Below are 13,605 nucleotides of genomic sequence, written 5' to 3'. Positions count from 1 at the left end.
TGAATAGAAACCAATCAATTATTCTAATTATTTGATACCAAGTTACAGTTAATTGTTTCACCTTTAAGTACTTCCATAAGTGTAAGAGTAAGTTTAAATATTCTTATAATCAAACCAACATCAACCACTGGTTAAGCCAATATTAATTATTGGCCTAATTATAAGTCATTATTATTAATGTAAGTATTTTACTCTGGGTTTTATCCATTACTCAAAATGTTTAGATTTTATTCTTTAAACCTTTAATGCTTTAAAATAAGGAATGGTCTGAACTATTTTTATATTGATGCAGGCTGGAAACTTTCTTCCCCTTTCTTCAGGAAACCAGCTCTTCCTGTTCCATGACTCTCTTTCTGCCTGACTATGATTTTTTATGATTAAATAGAAAAAAGTAGAATTAAAGCTAAGTTTGCAGGACATAATAACAACAAACACAACCAGATTAATTTTATTACCGTCTGACTCAACTGTTGGGTCTTGATGTCACCTGTGTAATTAATTTTAAAGGTAACTTTATTTATTGTTACTATTAAGCTAAAATTTCCAGCATGGGGAAGTGGGATGAGCTCGACTTTTCTCGACATTCCCTCCTCGAGGTCAGACCTTTCACATGCTGGGATCCCAGCACCCTCCTGCTGGTCTGCGTCCTCATCCCTGGAAAGAGAAGATGGTCGTCTGGGATGTGAAGATCCTCCATCGTTACAAAGGACACAGCAGTCTTCAAAACTACACTGCTCTTTGACACCCCCTCCTTGGCGTTTTGATGTCTCCCAGGAAGTGACGAATGTCGAAGAGAGTCCAGGTCGCTCTGATCCTTTAACAGTGACAAAAAATCCTCAGCTGAATGAAGTGTTGGTTCTTCAGGATGTGGAAGATTCCTTGGGGACCGGTTGATGGGCTGATGCAAAATGTCTTAAATAAAAAAAACAAAACTCAGGATGTTCAGTAGAGCAAAGCAAAAAGCATAAGCTTTATCCATAATCATAATCCTTTTTCACTGCTGGGGTCGTTAAAGGGTACTGGAGGTGTCGGAGGCAACAGGAAATGTCCAATTTTAAAACTGCAGTATTTGGGCCTCCTCATTAAAACCTACAGCGCTGAATATCCAGGACAGGTGCTCTGAACACCAGGATGAAACAGTTGCTAGGTCCTGGGAGGATCATGTTGACCCTTCCCCTTTCTAGGTTGAAGTTCGATGAGGGAAAAAACACACAAACAAAACAGTTCTTCTTTTGGATGCACTCTGTCAGGCAGGACTCCATGAAGTCCACAGGTTGCTTGTAGACTGTGTGGCTTGTGAAATAAGCTTCTGATGCCATGCATTAAGGGGAAAATTCAGCTTGTGGTTGGTTTCACAACACACATACACTGTAAAACATTTGAGCCTTCTTCAATTGTTTCCACTATCTTTTGTTCCTTCTAGGTGTTGGGTGTGACTTCAATGCTTTGTTGCAGGATGGATCTCGGTGGTTGTCTATGACGCCACTCCTTCCTCACGACTTCAGTCCCTTTTCCAGTTTAATCCATCCATTTGTCACAGGAGTTCTTCTTGAGCATAATCCAATTTCTTTAGGGCCCTCCTAGTCCTAAGCCTTGAAGTTGTTCTTTGAACGGCAATCATCCTGTAATAGTGGCCAGTCTAACACAGGATGGCATGGTGCTTGATTCTTGCAATGTTCTGGTTTGCTTTAGCTAAGAACTGGCTTGAACACTGACCTTGTGGACCCCTTTCTTCATAAGTAGTACTGTTTTACAGTGCAGTACTTGCTTCACAAAACCCATTCCGTTGAACTTCAGCTTGATCACCGTGGCTGTCGGCCGATCTTGAGCTTTAATCCAAACTTTCTGTCCTGTTTTCAATGACACTGTAAACTGCAACTTCACCTTCCCCTCTCTGGGCAAAAAGGAGAAGTGCCTTCGCCTCCCTGCTTTCTGTGACGTGAACGGAGTTCCTCTGCAGGGGTAGACCTGGTCTTCTACAGCTGTCACTGTTACACCATGTCCATCAGCACCAACAGGTACTCCTCACCTCTCTTTTCTGTTATCCATGGGGCCTGCTTCATCCATGCAGACTGAACCCCCGGGTAATGTGCTCTTGATGAACAACCCTTCCATCCGCTGCCCTGCGAGCCCTGCATATTGACCACATACTCACAGTCCTGCAGCTGCATCGGACGGTCTGAAGGGACATCCAAAGGTTTTGTTCCACCAGTTCTAGTTCGAGTGTTTTACACGTTGGGCGCCACTTTGTTGTTGTTCAACATTTTCTTAATATTAATTATTAACGTTTTCAATAGAGACAGACAGCAGACAGCAGTCATGACCAGCTTGGTTACTGCAAGATGTCTTTGTGAGCAGAAAACTCAAATTCATCAGCCATTTCATCATCATTCTAGACTAGCGGTTCTCAACGTGGGCGGTACCGCCCCCCAGGGGGCGTTCAGAGGACGGCAGGGGGCGCTGGCGGACATTTTTACAAAAGGGGGGCGCTGGGATGCCTTTGGGGGGCGTTTGGTCGAAGGTAAACTTTACACCTTAAATGCACAACAATGCCAGTTTAGACTTTGAACAACTTGGTAAAACTGTATTGTGTAACATTAAATCATGCTTGGCTGCAACTGTATCAATGGCAGCTCTTCTTCTATTCAGTATTTGTTAGCTTCTGTTAGCTTCTTGGCGCAGCTCCATTCTCCTGCTACTGGTAGCTAAAATCACGATACCCTCACTGTGTATCCCTCTGAAAAATGAACCCATTTAAAAAAAAGAGATCCCCCCATGGGTGATACCACGATAGAGAGCGTTCATTTTATAGCGTCAACACCGGTGCTGTAAGTGGTCCGGTATAAAACGGGGGTGATAGAACAACACAGCACTTTTAAATTTCAATAATCAGAATGCAGAAATTGTTTCCGTTCTTTTGAAAGGTTTATGTCAGTCTGCCTTTTCCCCATCAATATGCTTCCCGACTGCTCTGCACCTTAGGAGCTTAAAAAAAAAAGCCTGTTGCGCAAAACTCTGAAACAGGAGAAGCAGGACATAAAACTGAGCGACGAACTAGATGTGAATTATGCCATAAAAACAGAGAATCCGAAGCTGAACAGTGAAAAATCAACACATGATGTGAAACACATGACGATTAGGCGGCGCAGCAGGTGATGAGATTATTGATGGTGAGCATCAATAAACTATAAAATAAATCTAGCAACAGGAAAGAAACTAAAGTGGACATAGCAATAAACCAAGAGAGGATAAAACTAATCAAATAAAACTAAATGGAAATGAATGTAGAACAAAATGCAAGAATAAACTAAGAAACTAAAGTAAATACAGAGGAATAAACTGGTATGGCAAGACCTTTCAAGAAATAATTAATACAGAGGACAGAATGGCAAGAATAAACAGACACTATTTCCAGATAAAAGGTAAAATAATGTTGAAATGTCATGGGTTTGTTGAGACCACATCTAATACTGAGAATTAATATATCTTACAGACCATAACAGTAAATAACTGATCACTTATTTATGTTTTTAATTAGATTTGATATATTTATTTCTTCAATATTATTTTTCATGTTAGTGTTAATGTCATGAGGCTGATGACTCCATGACACTTTCAATTTGACTCATTAGGATTTGATTAAGAACCAGATTTGTTCTTTGTAATTTCTGTCCAGTAAAACTGTTAATCTATAATCAATAGTCAGGTCTATATAAAGATATAATCCATGTTTTTGTCTCATATTTGTATGGCATTAAAAGGATCTGGAACTTTTGTTTTTTCCACAGAAAGCTCTGGTTTGCACAATAAATGCCATGTGGGTGAAGTTTTATGTTTGATACTCTGATGTCCCATTCTCCTGAAGGCAGCACAGAGCTGCACCACCAGAAACCGACAGAAACACTGAAGAGAAGAAGAGCTATGATTAATGTAGTTACAGTTCTATCCATGTTTTAATGCCGCAGAGCTCAGTCGTTTGCAAATAGTTCAAAGTTTAAACTGGCATGTTGTACATCTTTTATCTGCTCATTTTGTGCAAGATTTAACAACTAGAAAATGGCAAAGAATAAGAATATTTTTTCCACTCTGACTGGCTGCTGTTAGGCCTACAAATTTTAACTTGAATGTTTGTTGCATTTTTCGTAGACACCTGTGAAAATAATTTCTATTCCCATTACTTTTTTGTTCTCTGGGAAATTATTTTTGATGATAAATAGAGAAACAAGCATAAAACATCTAACATCTACATTAGTGATAGTTATATTAATGATAAAATAATAGTCAGTGCAAAGTAGACTGCAAATTCTTTGGTGGGGAGCGGTGAGGGACCTTGATAAGGGCTAGGGGGGCGCTGGGCCAAAAAAGCTTGAGAAACACTGCTCTAGCCAGTTGGCATCAGGCTGACGAATACTTTTCACATTGTTGAAATATGGCTTGTAATAATAGAAATTAACACTTGTTTGTGGGTTGTAGTTTGGAAGTCAGTCGATTAAAACCAGATAAAGATCCACTGTAGGACCAGACACTCAAACTGACAACAATGTTCAGAATTATCACTGACCGTCCTTTGATATTTTGGATAACGATGAAAATTCAATTCTTATAAAAATTGGCTGTAAACATATCAGATCACCTGGCAACCAGTTTTACAACTCTTAAAACTATCTGACCTTATGATATACCAGAACATATGAGACATTCCCATTGGAAGATTTAAGTTTGATTTTCAAACTGTGAAATTATGTATGTCTTCTGACATTTTGCGCCACCCATCTGCCGTGAAGTGCCAGCACTAAGGAGACACACTCTGGAAGATTAAGTTGTTGGTGATAAGAGCATCCCATCTTTTTGCTGTTTTGTCCTCCCGCTTAGTCTGCATAGCGCTCTGTAAAATTCCAGTTTAAAAATACTGCAACATTTCCTTTGTTATGTTAAGCCCTTTCTTGTTCCCAAATCTACCTTATTTATTTTTGTGTACTCCCCAAATAACAGCAGCATTGGGATGAAAAAGAGAGGGAAGGGTGTATTAGAGGAGCGGGTGGGGAGGAAGGAGGAAAGAGAAGAGGAAAAAAGGGAGAGAGGAAGAGAAAGTTTATAAGGAGTAGTTTAGGAGGAAATGTGAGAGAGAGGCAGGGGAATCTGTGGTGGCCAGCTGCATGAGGGGAGATAGTGGAGAAAGGCTTTTAATTCTCAATCCCCACAGAGCCTTTGAAAATTACCAATCTTCTTATCACAGACGCAGGGCTGCTTATGCAAATTGTTGTGGAGTGGAACGTTTAAACGGAAAATTACTCGACAGCATTTTTTTTTCTTTCCATCTTCGCTCTTCTCCTCTCTCCCTCTCTCTTCCACACAGAAAGCCTGTTTTGAGTCTCAGATAAGAAGATGAATTGCTCTCTCCGTGCTTTGAAGCGCGTCAGGATTTAAAGACTCCAGCCTCGGCTCTGGTCTAACGCCGCTGCTCTCGCTGCCTTTGTAGCAGAAAACAGGCTGGGAAAAAAAATGGAAGAAAAGCGTTTCAAAACAACATAGATTCTGTGCTCCAACACATCGTCACCGCCCGAGGGGACAAGTAGCTAAGGAAAATATAGAAATATCCCCATAACCCTGCTCTTCAATGTTTCCTACAATTTTTCTGCACACCACATGAGCTAACATGGCTCTTACTTATACACCACAAGCTAATTGACATGAACATTTTCATTTAATTTGTTTTGCGAGACAAATTTTAGAAACTCAATTTCCCCACTGGTGATAAATCTCCACATTTTTATTTTATTTTACTGCAAATGTTCTTAAAACTGATTAAAAGCATTGTGTAACAAAAGGTCACATTTAACATCATACATTAGCGCAAACATCATAAAAATTCCTAACACCACAGAATGTGCAATTTAGATTTTTAAAAATCACTAAAACAATCACAATGTCCTGAAAGAACAGCTATTTATTGGTATCTTAACAATTTAATTGATTTTCTTAATGTATTGTGGCACAACCAGCCCTTTTAGAACATTATGAAATGAGTTTGACACCCCTGTTCTAAACTATGAAGGATCAAAAGTAAACAAATAAATAAACTGTTAAAATACTGCTTAAATGTAACATTTTATAAATACATGTACTACAAAGCAAATTTCATGTTACTTAAATTAATTCAGGGAGCATGAGGCATTGTTTATCCACATGGAGAGTTCAGACTCCACTGAGAATCTTGGGATATTCTGGAGAAGGATCGGCACAGTGGTCAGACTCTGCCATCATCAACACTTAGTCTTGCTGAAAAATGAAAGCAACGCCAGATGGAAGTAAATCTTGTGACATTGCAGAAGTTTATTCAAACAATGCTACTTTGTGTGCTATGGTCAAAGGTAAAGGTGGTCCAACCTTATAGTATGTGATTTTTTTTGTGGCAGCTTATATTTGACCATGCTGAGTTTTCCTCGTTTTTCAGACCATCAGGCGTGAATGGAATATGAATTAAATATGGTGGCCTTTTTCAGCTGCTGCTTGCTGGCTGCTTCTTGTCTGTTCATACTGGAACACGTAGCTAGCTGCACTGCTGCTGCTGTTTACGAAGCACAGCTTTACAGAAAAACTGGGACAGAAACTTCCGTCATATTGTCCCAGTTGAAGCAAATAGGTGAAACCATACACATATGTGTTTCTCTGTGTGATAGAGGGGCTAAATATCATAAACATCCCGTCGGTCACACCAACTCAAAATCTCTATAAAAGCTGAGCAAAGTCAGCGCTCATTTATTGTGATGCTTTATTGAATGTATTTTCTGATTTTTGTTTTTCTCTAGGTTGACTTAAAAAGTGTCAACCTGGATAACTGTATTATCATTACTATATTATTTTTATTTCCCTGCAGTTTTGACCCCATGTAAAAACAACCACCCCACCTACATTACTTCTCTACATCAAACACCCCATAATCCTTGCATTGATTTAACTGTCACATAACCAAACAAATACCACGATAAAATATATTGGACCCCATGGCTTAGCTGACAACCAGATTCCCTATGCTATTGTAGGAATGTAATATTAGAATGTTAACATATATCCTCTTAAAAGTAAGACGCTTATTATGCTCTAATGATGAAATATGCTTCTTTTGGTCTACAGAGGCAGTTGAGGAAAAGAAAGTGTTACCTTCTGTTGGCTGGAGCCTTGATCCTCGCCATCCTCATCCTCATTATTGTTGTTTCAGCAAGAAAATGAAACCTATCTATTTGGTAAGAGCTACAAGGACAAATCACTCCCATCCCTTTATTAGAATATTAACCTTTTCACTTTTTGTTTTGCATTGAAATGTAAGTTGTTCAGTTGAAGTATACAGCTTGCACTCTATACTTGCAAGTATAGAGCACTTAATGCTTTTTTACTGCTTTACTTACAAAGTCAGGTTGTGTAACGCTCATGTGGAATAACCACACAAAGGCATTGGCATTTTCTAAGGTGTGATATACCTAAGATTGCATTCTGAATTGCTTATATTGCCCAGACCCTTTTGAGTTTATGCATGTCATTAAATGATAAGATGACATGACATAAATGTTGAACAGGTACTTAAATGATATGGTCATGAATTTTGTCTCTATCTGGCTTATGCAGAAAAATAATTATTTATGTTTTGCTGTAGGATTGATGCTTTAATATCTTCAGTTTCCAGTTCAGCTGAAATCATTTATTTTACTGAGTGAATGGTATAAAATCTTGACTCATCTGTGGCTCTGGTAAAAGCACTAAAGTTTTTTGCCCTGTAGAATACGCAGAAGTATTCACACCCCTTGTACATTTTGTCACATTACAACAACAAACTCAAATGCATTTTAATGACATTTTATGTGGAAGACTATCAAGAAGTAGTTTGATGTAATAAAATGTTATAAATAAGTAAACATCCCATGCAAAATGTAGAGTATTTTATTTCTCTCACTCTGATCTCACTAAATTAAAAAAGGTACACCCATGAAGACTTCAGAGAAGAGAAAATATTACTAATGATGTGCAAAGTCTCTCCTCAAAATTGAAAGATCTTATGCCACTGGCCTCAAACAGCCATCTGATGCAGAGATAAAAGTCCTGCAACTTTTAGGTGTGTCCCTTGTCCTACACACTTAAATTAAATGTCAAAATTGCCTCACTAGTGTGCACTCAAGCTCTACTGAGTTCTGCTGAAGAACTAATATTGGAACCCAGAGTGCTAAAGCAGAGAGACATCTAAAAGTTGCAGGACTTCTCAAGGGGTGGAGTTTGCAACCAATGTCTTACACTTTTATCAACAAATCACATTTATGATGGTGTTTCTAAATGTATAGGCAAGTTAAGATTTCACTAAATTCACAAAGACAGTAAGAGGTAGTGGCATCTATATGGTTTATGGATCCTCGTTCATGGTGGGGGATCCTACTTCACTGGTAGGGGAGGAGCCAGCACCAATGTGTGAGATTAAGCTATATCAGCTGGGAGTAGTTGGATTTATGTTTACACAATCTAAGGTGTGGGTTTGAATCCCATTTCTGACAAATTCCTTTTGCTTTCAGGTACAGTTGGTAGCGCTTTTCTGTCCTTTCGATGTAGTTAAAGCAGAGAAGAGGAGAAATACAGTTTTTCTTTAGTGCATTGCTTTAGTGCATTTGTCAGAACAGAATTGAAATTCTCCAAACTACTTGTTAGGTCTTGCCACGCGGAACAGATGGACTGCTCCTTTTAGGTCAGAGGTCAACCTCTGCCTCAAGCCGAGGGGTTTAAATTGTTGATTTCCTGTTCATAAGTAATGGAAGAATAGTACAATTGAACAAACGACCATATTCCCATGAGTGAAAACAAGTGTTCAAGTAACTTAAGTTGTGGATCAGAAAATATCATTATCAGGTGACATATAAACTCAGATATCAGGATCAGATTAGAACCCACCATATTGTGTATTCTGTCAATTCCATCTGACCAGAATAATTCTTGTTAATCTTCAGTGGTGAGCATGATGCCAGATTTTTGACTTCCTGATGTAAAAAGAACAGATGATTAAAACTGATGCTTTGGTGAAGAGCTGTGGTTAAAAAAAACAACAAAAAAACCCCAAAAAAACAAAAACAAGTTTTAGATTTTCTTTTTATATGTTTCATATTTGCCCAAAACAAATCTGGGACAGAAATTTTAAATATAAGTCACTACACCCTCTTTGTCAAAAGGTCAGAGTTGATCATGCAGACCTGTTGAGTGAACTCAGAAGAATTAGCCATTGCTAGAAAGAGTACGCAGAGTATGTAAGTTAGAGACAATTGGTTTATGGAGTGAATTCTCCTGTTCATTAAGGTCACCTTTAGGAGGCAATGTTCCATTTACCATCATTACCACCTATTCATGTCATTCCTTTTCTTTCTAGTTAAAGTTCCAAGAATGGTAGCCACATTTATGATTTTTTTGGTATACTTAGAAATTAGAAAACAAAACATTTTTGCTATAATTTATGGCTGCAAAACATGACTTTGTTTCTAATCTGGGACAGGCAACATGAAGTCATAATACTTGATAAATGTGCATAATTATAAAGATGAAATCTTGGATATATTCACCTAATTTTTAAAAGTAACTCTATTCACCCTAAACTTTGTATTTAAATTGATTTGAAATTTCTCATTATTAAACAGCTCTCATTTTGGTTCAGTACTTTAGACTGAACCAAAGTAATTATACCCTCAAGTTTCTTCCTCATGTTCAATAGAAGATATCGCTGCTTGCATAAAATATTGATTGTCTTTTATCTTCTTCTGGGCTAGTAAAATGGTAACCCAGTGAAGCAAAGAGCTCTATTCATAAAACAGCATGATGGATCAATGCCCCTGTGGTGAGGACCTGGTGCTGAGGCTCAGCAATTGATGGTCAACCCTAAAGTGACTCGATATGACAGTAGCAGAAAATAAAAGAAACAAGCTTGTTGTGAAGTGGACTGTTGTTTGGTATTATTGTCTGACTGTGCTTCAGGTGGAGGAGTTTAACTATTTCGGGATCTTGTTCAGGAATGAGGGAAGAAGGGAGCGGGAGATCGTCAGGCGGATTGGGGCAGCGTCTGCCGTGAAGCGGGCGCTGTACCGGTCTGTCGTGGTGAAGAGAGAGCTGAGTCAAAAAGCGAAGCTCTCGATTTACCAGTTGATCAACGTTCCCACCCTCATCTATGGTCATGAGATTTGGGTCATGACTGAAAGAACGAGATCACGGATACAAGCAGCTGAAATGGGTTTCCTCCGCAGGGTGGCTGGGCTCTCCCTTAGAGATAGAGTGAGAAGCTCGGTCATCCGGGAGGGACTCAGAGTAGAGCCGCTGCTCCTCCACGTCAAGAGGAGCCAGTTGAGGTGGCTCGGGCATCTGGTAAGGATGCCTCCTGGACACCTCCATGGTGAGGTGTTCTGGGCACGTCCCACCGGGAGGAGGCCTCGAGGAAGACCAAGGACACGCTGGAGGGACTATGTCTCTCGGCTGGCCTGGGAACGCCTTGGGGTTCCCCTGGAGGAGCTGGAAGAAGTGGTTGGGGAGAGGGAAGTCTGGGCCTCCCTTCTGAAGCTGCTACCCCCGCGACCTGAGCCCAGATAAGTGGAAGAAAATGGATGGATGGATGGATGGATGGATGGATGGATGGATGGATGGATGGATGGATGGATGGATGGATGGATGGATGGATGGATGGATGGATGGATGGATGGATGGATGGATGGATGGATGTGTTCACCTGAGCGCAGCAGGAGTCACTCAGAAGAACTGAACTCTTCAGTTCATCTGAACTTAACTGTTGGCTACAATTTTAGGTCCTTAACAGTGGCAATTTGAAGTATAATTCACTTGGTAAAGAGTGAGGTATGTATTTGTTATGAATAACACATTTTCACCCTTTCAGTGCCACACCAGGTTTAATGTTTGGGTTGTACTGAAATCAAATCCTGTGTAGCAGAAAAATGCTTCCCGTTCTGGATACAATAATGAATGTATGGTAACTTTAATGCTACTTACTGCAGTGTTTTACATGTCACCATGACTCTGATAATTCTTTAGGTAATCGGTGTATTAGTGTCCAGCACATAAAAAAAAATTAATGTATATGGTTTCAAGAGTTTCCAATAGTTTTATGTCCATGTTTTAAAACATTAAATATATTGCAACTTTCTGGACATGCAGTTTAAATTCCATTTAATAGAATGTTTCTTATGGTTGTCCGTCTCCTTCACTTCTGCTGTAATCTGTCAGTCAGTTGGCCAAGAAAGAGAACTCCTCTAAATGAACAAGTAACAAGAAATCCAGACCATCATGGCAACCACATTAACGCCACATATCATAACTCCTTAAAGTCAGAAAGCTTGCTACCATGTGTAATCAATAAACTGCCTTCTGCTGGTTTGGTAGCTAACCTTGTTTAACTCTCTGGCAATGCAGGTAGATATTACTTTCAGAGCTACTATTCTTTGCTGAACTTTGCTGATGTTTTATTTATATTATTCATTTTATAAGTTTTCCATCCTTTGTGAATATACATAATTTTTCCAGTAATATGTTCCACTCAAAACACTTTACACTAGAGTCATGTGCACCCGGCTGTACTCAAACCAATAACCGGATCACAAGGCAACATGGGGTAAAGTGCCATGTCCAGTGGCACATTGAAATGCAAAAGCTGAAATCAAACCTACAACCTTCTGCTTCCAAGATGACTCCACCCACTCATCCACTGTTTCCCAACCAAAAAATGAAATTGTATATCTCTTAATAATCTTGATAGAAAAAAAGCTAACTTTTTTCTGATTAACTTAAGCACATTCTAAAGTATTTTGAAAAATTATTAGAAACATATTTTAACAGCAGATTTGCCAGATGACATGTGTTATTCTAATTCATCCTTAAGTTAACATTGGTCTTTGGGCACAATTGCAGTTCAATCACCATACATTCATAATAAACCTTGTGCAGCCATAAAATAACTACAACAAAAACAATAGTACTGCATAAATTCTTTAAATACAGGTTCATCTTATTGACTTGTTTACTCAGGAAAGTAATAGCAAACATTGCAAAATCAAAACCAAGTAAACATGTTGGTTATAGCCACACCTTCTCCAATTTTTACAGTACATTTTAAACCAACATTAGGGTAAAACAGTAATATTACATAATCTACAAATAGATCATTAATGCATGTCTGGCTGCATTTTAACTTAATTCATTTTAACACGATTTTGTAGGCTGTACTGGCTGCAGATTTCTCCATTATGCTTTTTTGCTGCATGTATTTCAAGCAGGATTTGACTGCTTCTGTATTTACTCAGATCTCCGATTAGCAGCATTTCATATTTATGAAAATAGACCAAAATTTGTTTTAGCAGATGAGGCAGGATTACAACAAATCTTTGTGTTTGTGTAGGATGGGAGAAACACTAAGTATTATTATTGCTACTGGAGGAAAATGTTGTTACTCACTAGTTGAGTTCAGCCCAGCAAAGTCTTGTCTCAGCACAGCCATAATAAGTTTGTCACACTTAGCGCATTCCATCAAACATTTGAATTTTAGACACACTTTAATCTCAGTGAAACGACTGCTTCACTGTTTGTTAAACTGGTTTTATAAGCAGCAGTAAGCAACTTTTCTCCCTGCTGTGGAACTTACTGTCGCCTTGCATATTATGCAATTTATAACATCATTTCCACAATAATTGTTAAAATTGAGAAGATGATTATTAATCTCAGTCTCATTACATAAATGATCATTAAAGCAGGATATATCCATGCTGAATTTCACTTATAGGAAAGTCAAAACTCAGGTCTTTGAATGACTTGCATCCAACATAATCCTCTTTATGAGGCTCTTACACAACAAAAGAATGTCTTCCATCAGAGGCTTGCTTTAATACTCACCACTGCAGGAGCTCCATCCTACCCACAGCCATCTGCTTCTATCCTGGGCTGCTGTGGGCAGGTGTGGGGCCTGGAGCCTGGTCCGTGGGTGGTCTGGGGCCAACTCTGGCTTCTGGTAGATTCAACGTGAGGTTTTTATTCATGTCCCAATTGGCAATTCATTTTACAGGAGGTTACAATAATAATAACAAAAACAAGAACACACCAACAGTTAATATTTAGATAGAGGGTGTGGCACTAAACTCCCCTGCTTCACCCAATGGAGGTTAAAACACAAAACTTGTTCATCAAAAATAGATGACTGTATGACAAAAAGGTGACTAAATACCAATAATTCTTAAAAATAATCTGTCAATAAGAGAGCACAACATTTAAAATGAGTGGTAAAAAAAATTTTCCTTCAACAAAAAGACTAACAAGTCATCTCCCTGCCTACAGTATGGAGCGAGGTAACACTAGAAATGAGTGAATGTTGATACCTACTGCTCCAAACAGAAGGGAATATAAAGAATGATTTAATGGGGAAAAGGTGAGTGGAGACAGAGATCACTGACAGAATGGAATTAGCTTTTTTCAAAGTGTGAAAGTTGTACAGGCCAGTCAGGAGCACCTGTGATTTTACTACTGACATTCACAATTTTTGTTAAAGCAGTTTGTCTCTTTCACCAAAATTTCCACACCAACAAATCAAAGTCA

The 13,605-nt window shown here is 38.8% G+C and overlaps 1 protein-coding gene across 7 annotated transcripts in view; it reads left to right on the top strand.

Moving 5' to 3' along the window:
- tsnare1 (T-SNARE Domain Containing 1) overlaps positions 1-13,605 on the top strand; it is a 147,648-nt gene that overhangs the window by 117,606 nt on the left and 16,437 nt on the right. For 5 of the 7 annotated variants that reach the window (XM_081597245.1, XM_081597238.1, XM_081597240.1 and 2 more), the window contains one exon: positions 7,135-7,244. The exons of the other annotated variants lie outside the window; for them this stretch is intronic. In XM_081597245.1, coding sequence (XP_081453371.1) covers positions 7,135-7,230 — 96 coding nt within the window. In that variant the 3' untranslated portion in view covers positions 7,231-7,244. Of the gene's footprint in view, positions 1-7,134; positions 7,245-13,605 lie in introns of those variants that run through there. 7 annotated transcript variants of the gene reach the window in all.

The sequence above is a fragment of the Poecilia reticulata genome, chromosome 16 (assembly GCF_904066995.2).
Source record: "Poecilia reticulata chromosome 16, P_reticulata-male-v2, whole genome shotgun sequence".
In the NCBI taxonomy this organism is placed as follows: Eukaryota; Metazoa; Chordata; class Actinopteri; order Cyprinodontiformes; family Poeciliidae; genus Poecilia; species Poecilia reticulata.
The sequence above is the reverse complement of the archived record's forward strand: the minus strand, read 5'-3'. Positions and strand labels throughout refer to the sequence as shown.